The sequence below is a fragment of the Trichomonas vaginalis genome, chromosome II, assembly GCF_026262505.1.
Source record: "Trichomonas vaginalis G3 chromosome II, whole genome shotgun sequence".
NCBI lineage: Eukaryota > Parabasalia > Trichomonadida > Trichomonadidae > Trichomonas > Trichomonas vaginalis.
The window spans coordinates 5,005,315-5,029,595 of NC_067204.1; the positions used below are offsets into that span (position 1 = coordinate 5,005,315).

Sequence of the window (24,281 nt, forward strand, 5' to 3'; positions counted from 1 at the left end):
TCGAGTAAATTTACATTCTCTGACGTGAAGAGAGTCATAGAAATACACAAGTATTAACTTATGGTGAAGTTTTCTGGACTTCCTTCCTCATCTGAGAGACATCCAGATAACTTCATCATAAACGAATTACAGACAAGTTCTCTCGCTGTTTGCAGGACAAATACCACAAATTCATTACACTATTGAAGAGTTGTTCCGAGGTTTCTCATTCGATGAGAAACCTCGGAAAAAATTTGCTCTAGTGGAATAAATTTACCTCCCCTAACACACAAATGATCAGATATAACAAGCACAGATTTTTAAGGTATAGCTTTGTTGAAAACCTTTCAACGAATGAGAAAGTTAGGAAAAACTCTACCTTATAAGATCAACTATAGAATTCATAGCTCTTTGAATACTAGGAAACATTAATGCAGTAGTTTAAGGCAAAGTTTTTCCGAGATCTACGAAGGATAGAGAGATCTCGGAAGAACTTTGCTCTGCACAAGTAATTTCAGAATCTATGGTCCTCTAAGGACCAGAGGACGGTAATGTAAAAGAATGATGTCAATAGCAGATAAATAATAGCCTTAGAAGTTCAATACGTGCACAGTTTGACTACATTGCCCTAGTAGTTAGACTGTACAGGTATTGTACTTCTGGCCTAAAAAATCCTCATTGAAGACAATAGGTAGAAACTCAAATTGTTGATAAATATCCCAAAATATCATAAGAGAGCCCATTATTGTTACCTGGCTCCTTCCTGGCTTTCAAAGTCTGTAAACGAGAAGTCTTGGCTCTTGTGGTAATTGCTTCCAAGAGGTTTACTCAATTCGAGTAAAACTATAAACCCTGTAACTGACATGTACTTCCTTGAATGGGCATTAAAAGTAATTTAACCTAACGAATAGTAACATGACTCTCGTAAACGAAAAAGAGAATTTGACGCAGTCAAATCCTCTCTCTCAAAAAGTGGACTTTACATGGCAAATTTCAAATGCATGTAAGGTCCAATTTGATCAGTTTCAGGATGGAATTGGAGGCCATGAGGTACTGACATTGCATCAGTATCTCATAGCCTCCAATCCCTTCAAAAAATGGGAGAAACTTTGGTCGAATAATTTAACATTCGGCCAAAGTTTCTCCCATAATTAATGAGAATGAAAGGGTAAGAGGCATATAGGGTCACTATATACCTCTTACCCTTTCATTTTCATTTGGAGGTCAACAAACCCGGAGTTAATTGCAAACAATTAACTCCAAATTTGTTTATGTTAAGGAAGGAATTGGAGGGTAAGAGGTACATAGTATGAATATGTACCTCTTACCCTGCAATTCCTTCTAGAAAGTTCCAAAACTTTGGGTTAATTGCAAACTATTAACCCAAAGTTTTGGAACTTTCAAGTGGAGATGGAAGGCTTTGGGGTATATATTAATATAATATACCTCAAAGCCTTCCATCTCCACTACAAATGAGAGAAACTTTGTCCGAATAGTTTAACATTCGGACAAAGTTTCTCCCATTTTAAGAAGGAATTGGAGGGTAAGAGGTACATAGTATGAATATGTACCTCTTACCCTGCAATTCCTTCTAGAAAGTTCCAAAACTTTGGGTTAATTGCAAACTATTAACCCAAAGTTTTGGAACTTTCAAGTGGAGATGGAAGGCTTTGGGGTATATATTAATATAATATACCTCAAAGCCTTCCATCTCCACTACAAATGGGAAAAACTTTGTCCGAATAGTTTAACATTCGGACAAATTTCTCCCATCTTTCAATGTAATTGCTACCTGTGAGGTACTGACTTGAAGTCAGTGCTTCACAGGTAGCAATATCCAAAAATTTAAAAACATTTTATCAGTTCGTTAGAGAACTAGAGCCTCCTAGGTACTGAACCAGAATCAGTGCCTAGGGGACTCTAGTGATCTATATAAATCTGAGAAACTTTGAGGAAATTGTTCGACATTTCCTCAAAGTTTCTCAGCAATTTAGCGAGGAATGTTCGTTATCGTGTAGATATTTATAATATATACATGATAACAAACATTCCCCGCTAAAAGATGTAAAATCTTATAAGAAATAATTGCAAAAGAATAACAAATTGCAACAAATTTTATATGAAACTGAACCTTATGAGGTAGTGATTCAAGATCACCGCCTCATAAGATTCAGTTTCAATCTCAAGTATCTCAAAAGTAAGGCTCTATTTTTTGCCATGTAAAGTGTCACTTTACTGTCAAGCCGTTTTTATCGTTTTCGTTTACAACATGACCACTATTTTGATGACTAAGAAATGTAATTCATCAAATTGGCAGTTCGATGAATAATACCATGCAATCAACAACTGGTTTGTTACAATTTGGCTTGATTCATCAAATTGGCGGTTTGATGAACCGAATATTGTAATCCAGACTAGGTCAGTTACAATTTGGCTTGATTCATCAAATTGGCGGTTTGATGAACCGAATATTGTAATCCAGACTAGGTCAGTTGCTTGTTGGTCATAGATAATAATGACACCTTTCAGTTTTTGTTAAACATCTCAATTATCCCGCCAAAAATTATTGGGTCTAAATTGGTTTTTATTATTATTATTTTCAGAAACAAACTAACTTGTTTTTTACGAATTTATCATTCATAAAGTCTTTATGATATATTTTCAACTTATAATGAATATGAAATTATAATTGTTATTTTGAAAAAAAATTATTCATGATCAATTCATGATTTAACCAGTTCCTTCAAATTAGGAGAGCATATTCAAATATAATCGCTCATTAAAATCAATTTTTATGTTTTTTTTTAAATCGAAATTATCTCATCATAAACCACAAACTGACTATTTGTTCTTATCACCATGTTACCAATATCAGAATTGTCTTTACAGCCAAAATTTCGCTCGATAAAAGTCCATCCAATAGTGAGATAATTGAGCAACTAACATTTTTCCATATCACAAAAAACCTCCCCGACTCCACTCAAGACGTCACTTTTTTAATTTTGCGGTATCATATTTTTGGAAAATCTTTATGAATATTATATAAAAAGTCTCTTTAATATCTATATTTCATATTTTTATCGATTTTTAAAGTTTTGGCGAAAAGTATTCAATTATTTTTGCTATTTGGTCGGGTAAATGTCAGATTTGCGACATTTTCTGATATGATATTCGGATTCTACGTTGATAATAATGCATATAGAATAAGGGTTTCGTTTTGCTAAAATTGTCACTTTTATAGCATATTTGTTTTTGGATGTTTTGCGAAACCAAAAAAAAAAAAAAACTATGATATACAATGTGTGTGTAAAGAAAATACTTTATTTACTAGTTAAAAAATCATTTGGTATTGATCAAGTTATTTTTTCTGGATAAGATATTATATGGATAATTGGATAGAAAATACAATTATATAATCTTGTACCTGGTTTAATTAAGCTAATTGTCATCAGAAACTTGTAATTTTTATGAATTTCAGATTTTCTTTTCATTACTGCTTTTCTTAATAGGTCAAGTTCTTATTTACGTTATAAAGTATGATATTTACAAATATCAAGTTATCATGTTTTTTGAGAAATTATGAGAAACAAACAAAAATGAAAAAGATAGGAATAGCAATGAATAGTGATGTGGGTATAGAAAATGTAAGAGATATGAATGCAAAGCAATCAGTATTTAGGACATTGACCATAGATTTCGAAAAAAAAATGCTGCATATTGAGCGAAAACTATGATTATATTATAAGGCTGTCATTTAAAGCATAATGAAACTATTCCCTTTTCATTTTAATCGAATAAGATAGTAAAGATTTTTGAATTAGCTAGAAACTGATGAGATGTTTTCACAAATCAGATTTTTAATCTCTATAATGCATAATTCACTCAATATCTCAATTTTGATATTGCGAGATATTTTTGCTATCGGTTTCGCAATTTTGACACAATAGCAAGAGGGTTCTATAAGCATTATTATCAACGTAGAATCTGAATATCATATCAGAAAATGTCGCAAATCTGACATTTACCCGACCAAATAGCAAAAATAATTGAATACTTTTCGCCAAAACTTTAAAAATCGATAAAAATATGAAATATAGATATTAAAGAGACTTTTTATATAATATTCATAAAGATTTTCCAAAAATATGATACCGCAAAATTAAAAAAGTGACGTCTTGAGTGGAGTCAAAGGTCGAAATTGCTAGCTAAATGTTTTTTTTAGCGAATTGCGTATTGTACGTTTTTTTCGCAAAACGAAACCCTTATTTTGAATGATTAATAAATTTTATACATCAAGGTTTTCAAAAGATTACAAAACCGCATGATCAAATTTTATATATTATGCCAATACTAATATTTAATCCAATTTTTCCATAAAATTTTCCATACGATAGAGATGCATTTTTTAAAGAATGACAGCACAAAAATGATGGCTCTAAGTAACAAAAAGTTTCAAGTAGCAGCGCACTCAGTATTTTTAAAGTGTTGTTTCATTTAATTAACAAGAAGTTCAAAGACGACTTACGATTTATATCAAATTGCAAATATTTTATCGAAAAATCTCATACATGCTTAAGTTTGTTTGTAATTTGTGATTTTATGTGAACACATATGTTATTTGCATCTAGAAATTCCTTGATTAATCAGAAAATATTAATAACTCTATCTTTCATTTAACACACGCACCTAATATTCCTTTTAGGTTCAATAAACTAATCACATTAAAATGTTCTTTATATAATATTTTTTCATTAATCCATCTGTATACTTTGATATCTTCTTGATAAATTTAAATGTTTCAATGTTAAAAATAAAATTATTTTCATAATTAGATTCTACACGAGATCTGGACGCAAATAGCAAGATTGCTCACATAAGTTATATTATTTAATGATTTACGCTATGTAAAGAAATAATGTAAAGAAATTCACACGGTTGATTGATTAGTGTTAACCATTCATGCTATATAATATCGAATACAGATTAAAAGGTACATGTGAAGTACTTCACTATTTCAGCATCATTTTTCGTCTTCATTTAATCTTAAAAATGAAAACCATTATTTGTTACCAATTATTGTATTATATGGGTGTTTAATTATACCATAAGGTTTCGTTTTGCGAAAAAAACGTACAATACGCAATTTCGCTAAAAAAACATTTAGCTAGCAATTTCGACCTTTGACTCCACTGGCGGAGGTTTTTGTGATATGGAAAAATGTTAGTTGCTCAATTATCTCACTATTGGATGGACTTTTATCGAGCGAAATTTTGGCTGTAAAGACAATTCTGATATTGGTAACATGGTGATAAGAACAAATAGTCAGTTTGCGTGGTTTATGATGAGATAATTTCGATTTAAAAAAAAACATAAAAATTGATTTTAATGAGCGATTATATTTGAATATGCTCTCCTAATTTGAAGGAACTGGTTAAATCATGAATTGATCATGAATAATTTTTTTTCAAAATAACAATTATAATTTCATATTCATTATAAGTTGAAAATATATCATAAAGACTTTATGAATTAAATTCGTAAAAAACAAGTTAGTTTGTTTCTGAAAATAATAATAATAAAAACCAATTTAGACCCAATAATTTTTGGCGGGATAATTGAGATGTTACGATTGAATTAAAAAAAAAGCGGTAATACATTTTTACAATGATGAAGAGGCTGGCAACCTCTGAGTCAAAGCACTTGTTAATGCAATGATGAAGAGGCTGGCAACCTCTGAGTCAAAGCACTTGTTAATGCAATGATGAAGAGGCTGGCAACCTCTGAGTCAAAGCACTTGTTAATGCAATGATGAAGAGGCTGGCAACCTCTGAGTCAAAGCACTTGTTAATGCAATGATGAAGAGGCTGGCAACCTCTGAGTCAAAGCACTTGTTAATGCAATGATGAAGAGGCTGGCAACCTCTGAGTCAAAGCACTTGTTAATGCAATGATGAAGAGGCTGGCAACCTCTGAGTCAAAGCACTTGTTAATGCAATGATGAAGAGGCTGGCAACATCTGAGTTAAAATACTTTTCCCAGTGTGGGAGTAATTTGAAAAAAAAAAATTTAGTTCATATATTGAAAAAAACAAAAGTAAAAATTAAAGTTTATAGGTTGTGTTTGATGAGCTAATTGTTAAGATTTGTAGTTCTAAAGAAAAATTGGAGTTTCGAGGAAGTTTCTCGACAGAGGAAACTTTCATATCGAATGTTGCCTCTGTCGAGATGTATGTGACAGGCAAAGTGCAATCACCTATCAATATTGCACTTTGCCTGTCAAAAGTTCTTCGCATCTCTTGAGGTGTGAGGAAGTTTCTCGACAGAGGAAACTTTCATATCGAATGTTGCCTCTGTCGAGATGTATGTGACAGGCAAAGTGCAATCACCTATCAATATTGCACTTTGCCTGTCAAAAGTTCTTCGCATCTCTTGAGGTGTGAGGAAGTTTCTCGACAGAGGAAACTTTCATATCGAATGTTGCCTCTGTCGAGATGTATGTGACAGGCAAAGTGCAATCACCTATCAATATTGCACTTTGCCTGTCAAAAGTTCTTCGCATCTCTTGAGGTGTGAGGAAGTTTCTCGACAGAGGAAACTTTCATATCGAATGTTGCCTCTGTCGAGATGTATGTGACAGGCAAAGTGCAATCACCTATCAATATTGCACTTTGCCTGTCAAAAGTTCTTCGCATCTCTTGAGGTGTGAGGAAGTTTCTCGACAGAGGAAACTTTCATATCGAATGTTGCCTCTGTCGAGATGTATGTGACAGGCAAAGTGCAATCACCTATCAATATTGCACTTTGCCTGTCAAAAGTTCTTCGCATCTCTTGAGGTGTGAGGAAGTTTCTCGACAGAGGAAACTTTCATATCGAATGTTGCCTCTGTCGAGATGTATGTGACAGGCAAAGTGCAATCACCTATCAATATTGCACTTTGCCTGTCAAAAGTTCTTCGCATCTCTTGAGGTGTGAGGAAGTTTCTCGACAGAGGAAACTTTCATATCGAATGTTGCCTCTGTCGAGATGTATGTGACAGGCAAAGTGCAATCACCTATCAATATTGCACTTTGCCTGTCAAAAGTTCTTCGCATCTCTTGAGGTGTGAGGAAGTTTCTCGACAGAGGAAACTTTCATATCGAATGTTGCCTCTGTCGAGATGTATGTGACAGGCAAAGTGCAATCACCTATCAATATTGCACTTTGCCTGTCAAAAGTTCTTCGCATCTCTTGAGGTGTGAGGAAGTTTCTCGACAGAGGAAACTTTCATATCGAATGTTGCCTCTGTCGAGATGTATGTGACAGGCAAAGTGCAATCACCTATCAATATTGCACTTTGCCTGTCAAAAGTTCTTCGCATCTCTTGAGGTGTGAGGAAGTTTCTCGACAGAGGAAACTTTCATATCGAATGTTGCCTCTGTCGAGATGTATGTGACAGGCAAAGTGCAATCACCTATCAATATTGCACTTTGCCTGTCAAAAGTTCTTCGCATCTCTTGAGGTGTGAGGAAGTTTCTCGACAGAGGAAACTTTCATATCGAATGTTGCCTCTGTCGAGATGTATGTGACAGGCAAAGTGCAATCACCTATCAATATTGCACTTTGCCTGTCAAAAGTTCTTCGCATCTCTTGAGGTGTGAGGAAGTTTCTCGACAGAGGAAACTTTCATATCGAATGTTGCCTCTGTCGAGATGTATGTGACAGGCAAAGTGCAATCACCTATCAATATTGCACTTTGCCTGTCAAAAGTTCTTCGCATCTCTGAGGTAGGTGTGAGGAAGTTTCTCGACAGAGGAAACTTTCATATCGAATGTTGCCTCTGTCGAGATGTATGTGACAGGCAAAGTGCAATCACCTATCAATATTGCACTTTGCCTGTCAAAAGTTCTTCGCATCTCTTGAGGTGTGAGGAAGTTTCTCGACAGAGGAAACTTTCATATCGAATGTTGCCTCTGTCGAGATGTATGTGACAGGCAAAGTGCAATCACCTATCAATATTGCACTTTGCCTGTCAAAAGTTCTTCGCATCTCTTGAGGTGTGAGGAAGTTTCTCGACAGAGGAAACTTTCATATCGAATGTTGCCTCTGTCGAGATGTACATGTATGTGACAGGCAAAGTGCAATCACCTATCAATATTGCACTTTGCCTGTCAAAAGTTCTTCGCATCTCTTGAGGTGTGAGGAAGTTTCTCGACAGAGGAAACTTTCATATCGAATGTTGCCTCTGTCGAGATGTATGTGACAGGCAAAGTGCAATCACCTATCAATATTGCACTTTGCCTGTCAAAAGTTCTTCGCATCTCTTGAGGTGTGAGGAAGTTTCTCGACAGAGGAAACTTTCATATCGAATGTTGCCTCTGTCGAGATGTATGTGACAGGCAAAGTGCAATCACCTATCAATATTGCACTTTGCCTGTCAAAAGTTCTTCGCATCTCTTGAGGTGTGAGGAAGTTTCTCGACAGAGGAAACTTTCATATCGAATGTTGCCTCTGTCGAGATGTATGTGACAGGCAAAGTGCAATCACCTATCAATATTGCACTTTGCCTGTCAAAAGTTCTTCGCATCTCTTGAGGTGTGAGGAAGTTTCTCGACAGAGGAAACTTTCATATCGAATGTTGCCTCTGTCGAGATGTATGTGACAGGCAAAGTGCAATCACCTATCAATATTGCACTTTGCCTGTCAAAAGTTCTTCGCATCTCTTGAGGTGTGAGGAAGTTTCTCGACAGAGAAACTTTCATATCGAATGTTGCCTCTGTCGAGATGTATGTGACAGGCAAAGTGCAATCACCTATCAATATTGCACTTTGCCTGTCAAAAGTTCTTCGCATCTCTTGAGGTGTGAGGAAGTTTCTCGACAGAGGAAACTTTCATATCGAATGTTGCCTCTGTCGAGATGTATGTGACAGGCAAAGTGCAATCACCTATCAATATTGCACTTTGCCTGTCAAAAGTTCTTCGCATCTCTTGAGGTGTGAGGAAGTTTCTCGACAGAGGAAACTTTCATATCGAATGTTGCCTCTGTCGAGATGTATGTGACAGGCAAAGTGCAATCACCTATCAATATTGCACTTTGCCTGTCAAAAGTTCTTCGCATCTCTTGAGGTGTGAGGAAGTTTCTCGACAGAGGAAACTTTCATATCGAATGTTGCCTCTGTCGAGATGTATGTGACAGGCAAAGTGCAATCACCTATCAATATTGCACTTTGCCTGTCAAAAGTTCTTCGCATCTCTTGAGGTGTGAGGAAGTTTCTCGACAGAGGAAACTTTCATATCGAATGTTGCCTCTGTCGAGATGTATGTGACAGGCAAAGTGCAATCACCTATCAATATTGCACTTTGCCTGTCAAAAGTTCTTCGCATCTCTTGAGGTGTGAGGAAGTTTCTCGACAGAGGAAACTTTCATATCGAATGTTGCCTCTGTCGAGATGTATGTGACAGGCAAAGTGCAATCACCTATCAATATTGCACTTTGCCTGTCAAAAGTTCTTCGCATCTCTTGAGGTGTGAGGAAGTCTCGACAGAGGAAACTTTCATATCGAATGTTGCCTCTGTCGAGATGTATGTGACAGGCAAAGTGCAATCACCTATCAATATTGCACTTTGCCTGTCAAAAGTTCTTCGCATCTCTTGAGGTGTGAGGAAGTTTCTCGACAGAGGAAACTTTCATATCGAATGTTGCCTCTGTCGAGATGTATGTGACAGGCAAAGTGCAATCACCTATCAATATTGCACTTTGCCTGTCAAAAGTTCTTCGCATCTCTTGAGGTGTGAGGAAGTTTCTCGACAGAGGAAACTTTCATATCGAATGTTGCCTCTGTCGAGATGTATGTGACAGGCAAAGTGCAATCACCTATCAATATTGCACTTTGCCTGTCAAAAGTTCTTCGCATCTCTTGAGGTGTGAGGAAGTTTCTCGACAGAGGAAACTTTCATATCGAATGTTGCCTCTGTCGAGATGTATGTGACAGGCAAAGTGCAATCACCTATCAATATTGCACTTTGCCTGTCAAAAGTTCTTCGCATCTCTTGAGGTGTGAGGAAGTTTCTCGACAGAGGAAACTTTCATATCGAATGTTGCCTCTGTCGAGATGTATGTGACAGGCAAAGTGCAATCACCTATCAATATTGCACTTTGCCTGTCAAAAGTTCTTCGCATCTCTTGAGGTGTGAGGAAGTTTCTCGACAGAGGAAACTTTCATATCGAATGTTGCCTCTGTCGAGATGTATGTGACAGGCAAAGTGCAATCACCTATCAATATTGCACTTTGCCTGTCAAAAGTTCTTCGCATCTCTTGAGGTGTGAGGAAGTTTCTCGACAGAGGAAACTTTCATATCGAATGTTGCCTCTGTCGAGATGTATGTGACAGGCAAAGTGCAATCACCTATCAATATTGCACTTTGCCTGTCAAAAGTTCTTCGCATCTCTTGAGGTGTGAGGAAGTTTCTCGACAGAGGAAACTTTCATATCGAATGTTGCCTCTGTCGAGATGTATGTGACAGGCAAAGTGCAATCACCTATCAATATTGCACTTTGCCTGTCAAAAGTTCTTCGCATCTCTTGAGGTGTGAGGAAGTTTCTCGACAGAGGAAACTTTCATATCGAATGTTGCCTCTGTCGAGATGTATGTGACAGGCAAAGTGCAATCACCTATCAATATTGCACTTTGCCTGTCAAAAGTTCTTCGCATCTCTTGAGGTGTGAGGAAGTTTCTCGACAGAGGAAACTTTCATATCGAATGTTGCCTCTGTCGAGATGTATGTGACAGGCAAAGTGCAATCACCTATCAATATTGCACTTTGCCTGTCAAAAGTTCTTCGCATCTCTTGAGGTGTGAGGAAGTTTCTCGACAGAGGAAACTTTCATATCGAATGTTGCCTCTGTCGAGATGTATGTGACAGGCAAAGTGCAATCACCTATCAATATTGCACTTTGCCTGTCAAAAGTTCTTCGCATCTCTTGAGGTGTGAGGAAGTTTCTCGACAGAGGAAACTTTCATATCGAATGTTGCCTCTGTCGAGATGTATGTGACAGGCAAAGTGCAATCACCTATCAATATTGCACTTTGCCTGTCAAAAGTTCTTCGCATCTCTTGAGGTGTGAGGAAGTTTCTCGACAGAGGAAACTTTCATATCGAATGTTGCCTCTGTCGAGATGTATGTGACAGGCAAAGTGCAATCACCTATCAATATTGCACTTTGCCTGTCAAAAGTTCTTCGCATCTCTTGAGGTGTGAGGAAGTTTCTCGACAGAGGAAACTTTCATATCGAATGTTGCCTCTGTCGAGATGTATGTGACAGGCAAAGTGCAATCACCTATCAATATTGCACTTTGCCTGTCAAAAGTTCTTCGCATCTCTTGAGGTGTGAGGAAGTTTCTCGACAGAGGAAACTTTCATATCGAATGTTGCCTCTGTCGAGATGTATGTGACAGGCAAAGTGCAATCACCTATCAATATTGCACTTTGCCTGTCAAAAGTTCTTCGCATCTCTTGAGGTGTGAGGAAGTTTCTCGACAGAGGAAACTTTCATATCGAATGTTGCCTCTGTCGAGATGTATGTGACAGGCAAAGTGCAATCACCTATCAATATTGCACTTTGCCTGTCAAAAGTTCTTCGCATCTCTTGAGGTGTGAGGAAGTTTCTCGACAGAGGAAACTTTCATATCGAATGTTGCCTCTGTCGAGATGTATGTGACAGGCAAAGTGCAATCACCTATCAATATTGCACTTTGCCTGTCAAAAGTTCTTCGCATCTCTTGAGGTGTGAGGAAGTTTCTCGACAGAGGAAACTTTCATATCGAATGTTGCCTCTGTCGAGATGTATGTGACAGGCAAAGTGCAATCACCTATCAATATTGCACTTTGCCTGTCAAAAGTTCTTCGCATCTCTTGAGGTGTGAGGAAGTTTCTCGACAGAGGAAACTTTCATATCGAATGTTGCCTCTGTCGAGATGTATGTGACAGGCAAAGTGCAATCACCTATCAATATTGCACTTTGCCTGTCAAAAGTTCTTCGCATCTCTTGAGGTGTGAGGAAGTTTCTCGACAGAGGAAACTTTCATATCGAATGTTGCCTCTGTCGAGATGTATGTGACAGGCAAAGTGCAATCACCTATCAATATTGCACTTTGCCTGTCAAAAGTTCTTCGCATCTCTTGAGGTGTGAGGAAGTTTCTCGACAGAGGAAACTTTCATATCGAATGTTGCCTCTGTCGAGATGTATGTGACAGGCAAAGTGCAATCACCTATCAATATTGCACTTTGCCTGTCAAAAGTTCTTCGCATCTCTTGAGGTGTGAGGAAGTTTCTCGACAGAGGAAACTTTCATATCGAATGTTGCCTCTGTCGAGATGTATGTGACAGGCAAAGTGCAATCACCTATCAATATTGCACTTTGCCTGTCAAAAGTTCTTCGCATCTCTTGAGGTGTGAGGAAGTTTCTCGACAGAGGAAACTTTCATATCGATGTTGCCTTTCTCCAGATGTATTACAAATAAAAAAGAATTCCATCCCAATTACACTCTATAATACAACACTATCAATATGATCAAATCACCTCAATATTAAAAAAATTTTTCTTGCTTTATATAACTTATGGCGTGTGTACCAAACTCTTTTACAGACTCTCCTGAGCTATCCTCACATATAAACATATGATAATAACGCATACATACTCACTTCATATTCTGATCTCATGACATATTACCGCAAAAACTATAATTATACAACACACCTCATAAAGTTCATTTTACACGTATCTACACGTTCAAAAACCTATTTTTCTTCAAATTGCCAATTCCAAGATAAGGAGATTTATTATATCTTCCGTTTTCTCTCACAAATATATTTAATTTTCTGAATAATGCGTATAATAAAATGAATATCTCAAAAACTAAAATACAAAATTAATATTGGGTTATGACTTGATATAATCTAAACTTTTGAATTCATTCATTTTTTTGAAAAATGTGGATTTTTCAAAAATGATGTTGTTAAGTAATTTGCGTTTAACTTGTTATGTAATGCATATTTTCACGATCTGACAGCAGAAATCGAATCAGCGGAACCTGAAGAATCAGATTACGCGGGAAAAATAGGTTTTGAACGTGTAGATACGTGTAAAATGAGACTTTATGAGGTGTGTTGTATAATTATAGTTTTTGCGGTAATATGTCATGAGATCAGAATATGAAGTGAGTATGTATGCGTTATTATCATATGTTTATATGTGAGGATAGCTCAGGAGAGTCTGTAAAAGAGTTTGGTACACGCCATAAGTTATTATAAAGCACAAAAATAAAATTTAAATATTAATTAGGGAAAATTATATATTTAACGATTGAATGCAAAGTTGTTTTCTATAAAGCATAGTATATGACAAATGAGCGTGCATAACACACTCTTGTCGGTCAAAGTTCCGCATTCAAGTTATGAATGCGGAACTTTCTATCATTCTGGGAGACATGCACAGGCAATGTCTCCCGGAATGATATATGCAGAGCGGTAAGAGTGCATAACACACTCTTGTCGGTCAAAGTTCCGCATTCAAGTTATGAATGCGGAACTTTCTATCATTCTGGGAGACATGCACAGGCAATGTCTCCCGGAATGATATATGCAGAGCGGTAAGAGTGCATAACACACTCTTGTCGGTCATAGTTCTCCAATTTTATTCTTTTCACCACACATTTTCTCATTTCATTAGAAATTATCTATCACCCTTTTTCACTATTATACAAAACATCAAATACACATCCAATTTCAAACTACTTATTCTAATTTATTCATTCATTTTATTTATGCCTAACAATATACCATTCACTTACATTTGTACTATAATTCACTCATACAACCAAATATACTTAACAATATTATTCAATATTAATATTTCTTTTATTTTTTTCTATTTCTTTCTATTTCTTCAATTTTATTAAAAAAAATTATTCATTATTAATATAGTAATTCATTGGTAAACTTCCTTCTTATCTTCACTTGTGTTATTTGAAATCAAATATTAACCATATCAATAGCAGACTCAATGTAAAAATTTAGATATATTTTTTTTTTTCATTATTCAAACTTTGATAAATTTTAGTATAATGAATGATTTTGTTTCGTGTATGATACAGAAATGAAAAGCTTAATTAATATTATTTTGCATTTCTTCAAGAATGTTAGAGTATATCTACATTAAAAAATCAGATTCGAACTGCAATACTGCATCAAATTGTTGCACATCTGATAAGGATCTCAAAAGAGTAAAGTTAATTTTTTTGAGTTTTTTTAAGTTTTGAGCCTTAGTAAAACACCATCTCGAGCAATATTTTTGGGACGACGATAGGTCTTATTTGGCCTTACAGTGGACCCTTAAATCATATTAAAAATGTCTTTCGATCTGATAAAAAAATTAGATATACAAATCATTTTATTAAAATATAATTCTAGAGTTGCAAGGAAATTTTCATGTTCTTTGATATATATATCAATTTTTTGAATTGATTCTAATATAAAGTCAGAATACGCAATTCGACTTTCGAAGAAATTCGGAATATTATGTATTATTGTGTAAATCACATACGTCGCTCTAAATATGTCGCGTAGATTGAACTTAACCTGAACAAGTGAAGCGAGATCTTGAATATGGCAATCATGAATTATTATATCATCCACTTTTGGAAGTGGGGCAGGATTCTTTTCTTTTGCCTGGTCGGCCACTTTTGGATTATCAACTTCTGAAATCACAATTTCAGATTTTCCTCCTTTTTTGATTTTGTGGAATTTAAGGGCTGGAGGTGGACTTATCGTTGTATATAAATGGGCACAGTGCTGGCAAGGGATTGTTGTCAAATATTTCTCTTCCCAAATCTTCATTTTGTCTTGGCACTTTTGGCATATCATTGTTTTACAACGATTCTCCTCTTTCATAGACCCATTTTTCTTCTTGTTTTTTCGAAAGAGTTTTAATGCGCATTCATTCTCTGGTTTTCGAAGTTGATTTGCTCTTGCAATTATATAATTTAATGTTTCATTCATTTTACCTGCATATGACTTTACTCTTGACATAACTGCATTGTTATGGGAATGAAAACTTTCCACATGGTTTGAGCACGAAATCCTTGGTTTTCGCAAACAGAGTGCAAGATTTTTCTTCTGAGTTTTTAATTCGAGAAACGCTTCATACTGCGCACTATTGATGGCACCTGAGTTTTTGTAAATCTCAACAATTGGAAGAAATAATTCATACTTATAATCATATTCTTTTATATTCCACGCAAAAACAATTGTACTCGCAATTGCACAAATCCAGGTGCCTGCCCCAATCGATTTAAATATGTCTCAAGCAATAATACACAATCAAATGGTTGAATGATGTAAACGATTCCAAACCTTTTCCAAAATCGTTTATGAATGGGATTTTTTTGATAATACTTTCATCAACAATTGTCTTAAGTGTATCATAAATCAATTGATAAGATTTTGCCGACTCCGAGGGTCCTATAAATACACCCAACGGGAAACCCATGTTACCATATATAATATGGGGGTATATAGCTATATAATCATCAAGTGGAAATGTCGCGTCGAGTTCGATAGCTTGGGCATTTTCTATGAAAAGTTTCACTTCTGGATGGAGATATAAGAGCCATTGAATATTACTATTATTAAACTTGATTGGCATTTCATCACTAATTGAATGATATTTGACAAATCCAGGGATTAGATCAAAGAGATATGCAATATCATTTGAATTTCTGTGAGGATTAACATCATTTATATATTCATAATATAATGTCTTATCGAGTGCATTGTTTTTGAAGCTTGAATAGAATTCTTTTCCTAGAATTTTATTTACAAATTCAATATTGTCTTGAGATGAGTTTGTAGTTAAAACATGCTTTTTCATTTCAATATTAAAATAGGATCTAACACATGCACATTCTGAGCAAATATAAATTGAAAATGATAAATAGCAATCCTCACTGACCAATTCAAATATTTTATCTTCCTCATTTAAGATCAAAATTTGAATACCACTTTCTGTATGTTTTTGTTTCAACTTTAAAAATGATGGCATATGTTTTACAAAATCAAGAATTTGCTGCAAAGTAAATTGAGAATGCATTTCATTGCCAATATAAATTGAGATGATTTTTTTCTATCGTAATTTATTGTATTTTTGGAAAATTCGATATAAACATTATGTTTATCTAACATAACATCATGAAATTCGGAACTCTGATACTTTTCGGGGATGTCATGGCTTTTTATCCATTTGCATTCTTTCATAATATTTGCTAAACCGTCGTATTTTTTTAAAGCTTTTTCAACATTTTTTGGTGATGCAAGAATTCTGTAAAAAGTGACATTTTGGTGAATGATTGATTCGTATAGTAAGGTTTCAGAATAATTCATAATAAATGATAAATAGAATGAATGTGGCTGATAAATAGATGTTATTCTATAAAGTTTTACAAAAAGTGGAATAATTTTCTGTGGTGTATAATAAAGCACTTCTTCACATACATTGCAATAGAGATATAAATAATTGCCAAGTAAATCAGGTGTAAGCTTTAATATTTTATTCACTTTTTCTCGAATAGCTTGATCTGGACTGATTGAAATCATCGCCCTCTGACAATTAGTTAAATTCCTGAGTTTTGCAATAGTATTTTTAGCTTCAAATAGAATTACAATTTCGTTTATTTTAATTGAATGTTTTTTTTCTTCTCCGATAAAAGTGATATTATATCCCTTATATTTTGGTACATCTAATGAATCGTTGATTAAATTATCATAAAAAGAGTGATCCAGTGGTGGATAAGATGAGAAATATGGTGAGTATATATTAGTTGTATCATTATGTAAATATTGATTAACAGACTGAACAAATGCTTTAATAAAATCATCACTATCGTTGAATTCTAAAAATAATTCTTGTTTCTGAATTAAGTGTGTTATAACCTTAATGGATTGACGTAAAAATTTTAATCTGCAAAATGCAAATCCAGCGACAAATTTGATTAGCTCTTTGGAATCGATAAAATCGGGAATTTCATTATTTGGTTCCTCATCATTTATTATATCTTTTTCAATTTCATTGAGATACTGAAGAGTGTTTTTGTCTTGATTATTTAAGAAAACATTTGTAAAGAGATGCTGTCGTGCTTCTGTAATATTGTTATTAGAGATCTCTAAAGCATTTCTTACTTGAGTTTCAGTGTAACCTAGAGATGTCAAAGACAAAAAGAGTTTCTGATTTATTTCCATTTGAAAAAAATTAAAACGTGACATTTTTCGCAGAGGAATGAGTTTCGAAATCAGTCAAATTTATGGAGAGTCAAACAGAAGTAAGAATTGTAAAGTGAAAATACCTATAAGAATCGCAGAAAAAATTAATCATTGTCCAATGAATGCTCAAGAAATTCAAACATTTGCTTCTAGTAATATGTTTGAGCAACTTAATACTTTGGAATTATCTATTCAATTATATAAGAAGAATGTAATTGACTTTTTTAATCTGGTTGAACTATTAATTTATTTTTTACCAGATTATCAAGGACAAATTAGAACAGTTTATAAAGATCTTGAAAACATTCAAGAGAAATTACTTAATATGCTTAATTCAAACGAAATTACTCAGTTCCAAATTCAATTACTCTGTAAATTCTTCATAAATTACGCCAAGCAAAAAAAAAATCATGTACAAAAGGCAATTAAATCTTATATTCAAGATAAATTATATAACTCGCCAAAGTGGAGAAATGAAATATTCAAATGAGAATAATATCCGCATTGAAGCTATGATCAAATCAAGTATTTTTGACTAGTGTAATATACGCAACGAATTAGTGTTCAAATTGCCTCTTCCAACTTTAAATATCGATGAAATAATTGAAATTTCAAATAGGAAGAAAATTACGTATTTTGAATGTTGTTTGGAATTACGGAATTCTATTGATGAAATCACCACATTTCAATACTATAAGAATTTTTTCAAATTTAATTTTAAGAGTGAAATGGCATTAGATTTCACAAAAAAAGTATTAAGTATAATTTGGGAGGGATCGGATGGTTCGTATTATATTACAATTGAAAATCTGGAAGAATTATGCGAAAAATTAAATCGAGATGAAGGAGAAAAGGTTTTTTCTCTTATCATAAAATGGTATAATTATATGTATTGCATTAAAAACTATGATTTTGAAGATGAAGAAATGAAAATTACAATCAAAATTGTTAAAAATGCAAAATATGTTATTATAAATGGGGACAGGGAAGAAATAAACTTTATTGATTATCCTCCAATGCCGACATTTATTGAAAAAAAGAAGTTAGAGAAATTAATTAAATTTGAAGAAGTGAAAAAGGTATATGAAGATAATGTTTAATTGAAATGTAATTAGCATTTGGATTAAATGCAAGGTGAGATATAGAATAAGAATCAAACAGGGATTTTGCAAAATGAAAATTTAAAAAATTAAATACAATTTGAAATTTTAATGAAGAATTAAATGAATTTTGTTAATGGTTAATAATATAAATCGTAAATTGTAATATGAAATTTCACACCTCAAGAGATGCGAAGAACTTTTGACAGGCAAAGTGCAATATGATAGGTGAACTTTGCCTGTCACATACATCTCGACAGAGGCAACATTCGATATGAAACTGTCGAGAAACTTCCTCACACCTCAAGAGATGCGAAGAACTTTTGACAGGCAAAGTGCAATATTGATAGGTGATTGCACTTTGCCTGTCACATACATCTCGACAGAGGCAACATTCGATATGAAAGTTTCCTCTGTCGAGAAACTTCCTCACACCTCAAGAGATGCGAAGAACTTTTGACAGGCAAAGTGCAATATTGATAGGTGATTGCACTTTGCCTGTCACATACATCTCGACAGAGGCAACATTCGATATGAAAGTTTCCTCTGTCGAGAAACTTCCTCACACCTCAAGAGATGCGAAGAACTTTTGACAGGCAAAGTGCAATATTGATAGGTGATTGCACTTTGCCTGTCACATACATCTCGACAGAGGCAACATTCGATATGAAAGTTTCCTCTGTCGAGAAACTTCCTCACACCTCAAGAGATGCGAAGAACTTTTGACAGGCAAAGTGCAATATTGATAGGTGATTGCACTTTGCCTGTCACATACATCTCGACAGAGGCAACATTCGATATGAAAGTTTCCTCTGTCGAGAAACTTCCTCACACCTCAAGAGATGCGAAGAACTTTTGACAGGCAAAGTGCAATATTGATAGGTGATTGCACTTTGCCTGTCACATACATCTCGACAGAGGCAACATTCGATATGAAAGTTTCCTCTGTCGAGAAACTTCCTCACACCTCAAGAGATGCGAAGAACTTTTGACAGGCAAAGTGCAATATTGATAGGTGATTGCACTTTGCCTGTCACATACATCTCGACAGAGGCAACATTCGATATGAAAGTTTCCTCTGTCGAGAAACTTCCTCACACCTCAAGAGATGCGAAGAACTTTTGACAGGCAAAGTGCAATATTGATAGGTGATTGCACTTTGCCTGTCACATACATCTCGACAGAGGCAACATTCGATATGAAAGTTTCCTCTGTCGAGAAACTTCCTCACACCTCAAGAGATGCGAAGAACTTTTGACAGGCAAAGTGCAATATTGATAGGTGATTGCACTTTGCCTGTCACATACATCTCGACAGAGGCAACATTCGATATGAAAGTTTCCTCTGTCGAGAAACTTCCTCACACCTCAAGAGATGCGAAGAACTTTTGACAGGCAAAGTGCAATATTGATAGGTGATTGCACTTTGCCTGTCACATACATCTCGACAGAGGCAACATTCGATATGAAAGTTTCCTCTGTCGAGAAACTTCCTCACACCTCAAGAGATGCGAAGAACTTTTGACAGGCAAAGTGCAATATTGATAGGTGATTGCACTTTGCCTGTCACATACATCTCGACAGAGGCAACATTCGATATGAAAGTTTCCTCTGTCGAGAAACTTCCTCACACCTCAAGAGATGCGAAGAACTTTTGACAGGCAAAGTGCAATATTGATAGGTGATTGCACTTTGCCTGTCACATACATCTCGACAGAGGCAACATTCGATATGAAAGTTTCCTCTGTCGAGAAACTTCCTCACACCTCAAGAGATGCGAAGAACTTTTGACAGGCAAAGTGCAATATTGATAGGTGATTGCACTTTGCCTGTCACATACATCTCGACAGAGGCAACATTCGATATGAAAGTTTCCTCTGTCGAGAAACTTCCTCACACCTCAAGAGATGCGAAGAACTTTTGACAGGCAAAGTGCAATATTGATAGGTGATTGCACTTTGCCTGTCACATACATCTCGACAGAGGCAACATTCGATATGAAAGTTTCCTCTGTCGAGAAACTTCCTCACACCTCAAGAGATGCGAAGAACTTTTGACAGGCAAAGTGCAATATTGATAGGTGATTGCACTTTGCCTGTCACATACATCTCGACAGAGGCAACATTCGATATGAAAGTTTCCTCTGTCGAGAAACTTCCTCACACCTCAAGAGATGCGAAGAACTTTTGACAGGCAAAGTGCAATATTGATAGGTGATTGCACTTTGCCTGTCACATGCATCTCGACAGAGGCAACATTCGATATGAAAGTTTCCTCTGTCGAGAAACTTCCTCACACCTCAAGAGATGCGAAGAACTTTTGACAGGCAAAGTGCAATATTGATAGGTGATTGCACTTTGCCTGTCACATACATCTCGACAGAGGCAACATTCGATATGAAAGTTTCCTCTGTCGAGAAACTTCCTCACACCTCAAGAGATGCGAAGAACTTTTGACAGGCAAAGTGCAATATTGATAGGTGATTGCACTTTGCCTGTCACATACATCTCGACAGAGGCAACATTCGATATGAAAGTTTCCTCTGTCGAGAAACTTCCTCACACCTCAAGAGATGCGAAGAACTTTTGACAGGCAAAGTGCAATATTGATAGGTGATTGCACTTTGCCTGTCACATACATCTCGACAGAGGCAACATTCGATATGAAAGTTTCCTCTGTCGAGAAACTTCCTCACACCTCAAGAGATGCGAAGAACTTTTGACAGGCAAAGTGCAATATTGATAGGTGATTGCACTTTGCCTGTCACATACATCTCGACAGAGGCAACATTCGATATGAAAGTTTCCTCTGTCGAGAAACTTCCTCACACCTCAAGAGATGCGAAGAACTTTTGACAGGCAAAGTGCAATATTGATAGGTGATTGCACTTTGCCTGTCACATACATCTCGACAGAGGCAACATTCGATATGAAAGTTTCCTCTGTCGAGAAACTTCCTCACACCTCAAGAGATGCGAAGAACTTTTGACAGGCAAAGTGCAATATTGATAGGTGATTGCACTTTGCCTGTCACATACATCTCGACAGAGGCAACATTCGATATGAAAGTTTCCTCTGTCGAGAAACTTCCTCACACCTCAAGAGATGCGAAGAACTTTTGACAGGCAAAGTGCAATATTGATAGGTGATTGCACTTTGCCTGTCACATACATCTCGACAGAGGCAACATTCGATATGAAAGTTTCCTCTGTCGAGAAACTTCCTCACACCTCAAGAGATGCGAAGAACTTTTGACAGGCAAAGTGCAATATTGATAGGTGATTGCACTTTGCCTGTCACATACATCTCGACAGAGGCAACATTCGATATGAAAGTTTCCTCTGTCGAGAAACTTCCTCACACCTCAAGAGATGCGAAGAACTTTTGACAGGCAAAGTGCAATATTGATAGGTGATTGCACTTTGCCTGTCACATACATCTCGACAGAGGCAACATTCGATATGAAAGTTTCCTCTGTCGAGAAACTTCCTCACACCTCAAGAGATGCGAAGAACTTTTGACAGGCAAAGTGCAATATTGATAGGTGATTGCACTTTGCCTGTCACATGCATCTCGACAGAGGCAACATTCGATATGAAAGTTTCCTCTGTCGAGAAACTTCCTCACACCTCAAGAGATGCGAAGAACTTTTGACAGGCAAAGTGCAATATTGATAGGTGATTGCACTTTGCCTGTCACATACATCTCGACAGAGGCAACATTCGATATGAAAGTTTCCTCTGTCGAGAAACTTCCTCACACCTCAAGAGATGCGAAGAACTTTTGACAGGCAAAGTGCAATATTGATAGGTGATTGCACTTTGCCTGTCACATACATCTCGACAGAGGCAACATTCGATATGAAAGTTTCCTCTGTCGAGAAACTTCCTCACACCTCAAGAGATGCGAAGAACTTTTGACAGGCAAAGTGCAATATTGATAGGTGATTGCACTTTGCCTGTCACATACATCTCGACAGAGGCAACATTCGATATGAAAGTTTCCTCTGTCGAGAAACTTCCTCACACCTCAAGAGATGCGAAGAACTTTTGACAGGCAAAGTGCAATATTGATAGGTGATTGCACTTTGCCTGTCACATACATCTCGACAGAGGCAACATTCGATATGAAAGTTTCCTCTGTCGAGAAACTTCCTCACACCTCAAGAGATGCGAAGAACTTTGACAGGCAAAGTGCAATATTGATAGGTGATTGCACTTTGCCTGTCACATACATCTCGACAGAGGCAACATTCGATATGAAAGTTTCCTCTGTCGAGAAACTTCCTCACACCTCAAGAGATGCGAAGAACTTTTGACAGGCAAAGTGCAATATTGATAGGTGATTGCACTTTGCCTGTCACATACATCTCGACAGAGGCAACATTCGATATGAAAGTTTCCTCTGTCGAGAAACTTCCTCACACCTCAAGAGATGCGAAGAACTTTTGACAGGCAAAGTGCAATATTGATAGGTGATTGCACTTTGCCTGTCACATACATCTCGACAGAGGCAACATTCGATATGAAAGTTTCCTCTGTCGAGAAACTTCCTCACACCTCAAGAGATGCGAAGAACTTTTGACAGGCAAAGTGCAATATTGATAGGTGATTGCACTTTGCCTGTCACATACATCTCGACAGAGGCAACATTCGATATGAAAGTTTCCTCTGTCGAGAAACTTCCTCACACCTCAAGAGATGCGAAGAACTTTTGACAGGCAAAGTGCAATATTGATAGGTGATTGCACTTTGCCTGTCACATACATCTCGACAGAGGCAACATTCGATATGAAAGTTTCCTCTGTATAGAAATTCTTCTCATCTCAAATTTTTATGATTAAATTATCCCAATCATATCCCAATAATTTGATAAACATATTACAAATATATAAAACACTAAAATATCTTTATATATCCTTTCTTTTCTGATTATTCTTTATTAATTTTATTCATCTTTTGGCAAAATCTCAAAATTGAGGCGCAACATATATCGGATCATGCACCACTCATGGTACAAACTCAACTACGCATCTTTCGTTTTTTTGCATGTTTTTCGTCTCAAAGCATGGTCAATAGACCGTTTCAAAGACGAAAAACATGCAAAATGTGGATGCCCTCTCATAATGACATATGGAAGATATGGGAGAGAAAACACCATATGGTGTTGCATAAATACTATATATTGAAAAAGATATAAACTAAATTTTATTAAAATCATAATAAATATGTGTTTACTTAATGTGATAGATGTACCTAGTATAATTATTATTGAATGTACTAAGATATATTTAAATAAAGATATTTTTTGTATATTATATAAGATTGGAATTAGTATTTATGAAGAAATTGCAACAACGCGTTGTGATATGTGTGGATATATGATTTTGAGAGAGAATGATTTTGGATTTTTCATATTTTAATATGGATGTGATTTGATCATATTGATAGTGTTGTATTATAGAGTGTAATTGGGATGGAATTCTTTTTTATTTGTAATACATCTCGAGAGGCAACATTCGATATGAAAGTTTCCTCTGTCGAGAAACTTCCTCACACCTCAAGAGATGCGAAGAACTTTTGACAGGCAAAGTGCAATATTGATAGGTGATTGCACTTTGCCTGTCACATACATCTCGACAGAGGCAACATTCGATATGAAAGTTTCCTCTGTCGAGAAACTTCCTCACACCTCAAGAGATGCGAAGAACTTTTGACAGGCAAAGTGCAATATTGATAGGTGATTGCACTTTGCCTGTCACATACATCTCGACAGAGGCAACATTCGATATGAAAGTTTCCTCTGTCGAGAAACTTCCTCACACCTCAAGAGATGCGAAGAACTTTTGACAGGCAAAGTGCAATATTGATAGGTGATTGCACTTTGCCTGTCACATACATCTCGACAGAGGCAACATT

At 35.9% G+C, this 24,281-nt stretch overlaps 2 protein-coding genes and 1 pseudogene across 3 annotated transcripts, besides 4 other annotated features; 1 reads left to right on the top strand and 2 right to left on the bottom strand.

Annotated features, from left to right (window-relative positions):
- Positions 1 to 1,008: 1,008 nt before the first annotated feature.
- Positions 1,009 to 1,750: a mobile genetic element.
- A 768-nt stretch (positions 1,751 to 2,518) lies between these two features.
- Positions 2,519 to 2,951: a mobile genetic element.
- A 2,219-nt stretch (positions 2,952 to 5,170) lies between these two features.
- Positions 5,171 to 5,603: a mobile genetic element.
- A 2,920-nt stretch (positions 5,604 to 8,523) lies between these two features.
- On the bottom strand, positions 8,524 to 8,805 carry TVAGG3_0488300 (uncharacterized protein; the record flags this gene model as incomplete). The annotated part of the gene is made up of 1 exon (XM_051236092.1): positions 8,524 to 8,805. One exon carries the CDS (start codon positions 8,803 to 8,805, stop codon positions 8,524 to 8,526), a length of 282 nt encoding a protein of 93 aa, XP_051093916.1.
- Positions 8,806 to 12,244: 3,439 nt separating this feature from the next.
- Positions 12,245 to 18,500, bottom strand: TVAGG3_0488310 (annotated as a pseudogene). Its single transcript has one exon — positions 12,245 to 14,901. A coding segment is annotated over exon 1 (2,657 nt).
- A 40-nt stretch (positions 18,501 to 18,540) lies between these two features.
- Positions 18,541 to 23,192: a mobile genetic element.
- TVAGG3_0488330 (uncharacterized protein) lies at positions 22,400 to 22,681 on the top strand (the record flags this gene model as incomplete). Its single annotated transcript, XM_051236093.1, has 1 exon — positions 22,400 to 22,681. One exon carries the CDS (start codon positions 22,400 to 22,402, stop codon positions 22,679 to 22,681), a length of 282 nt encoding a protein of 93 aa, XP_051093917.1.
- Positions 23,193 to 24,281: the final 1,089 nt, after the last annotated feature.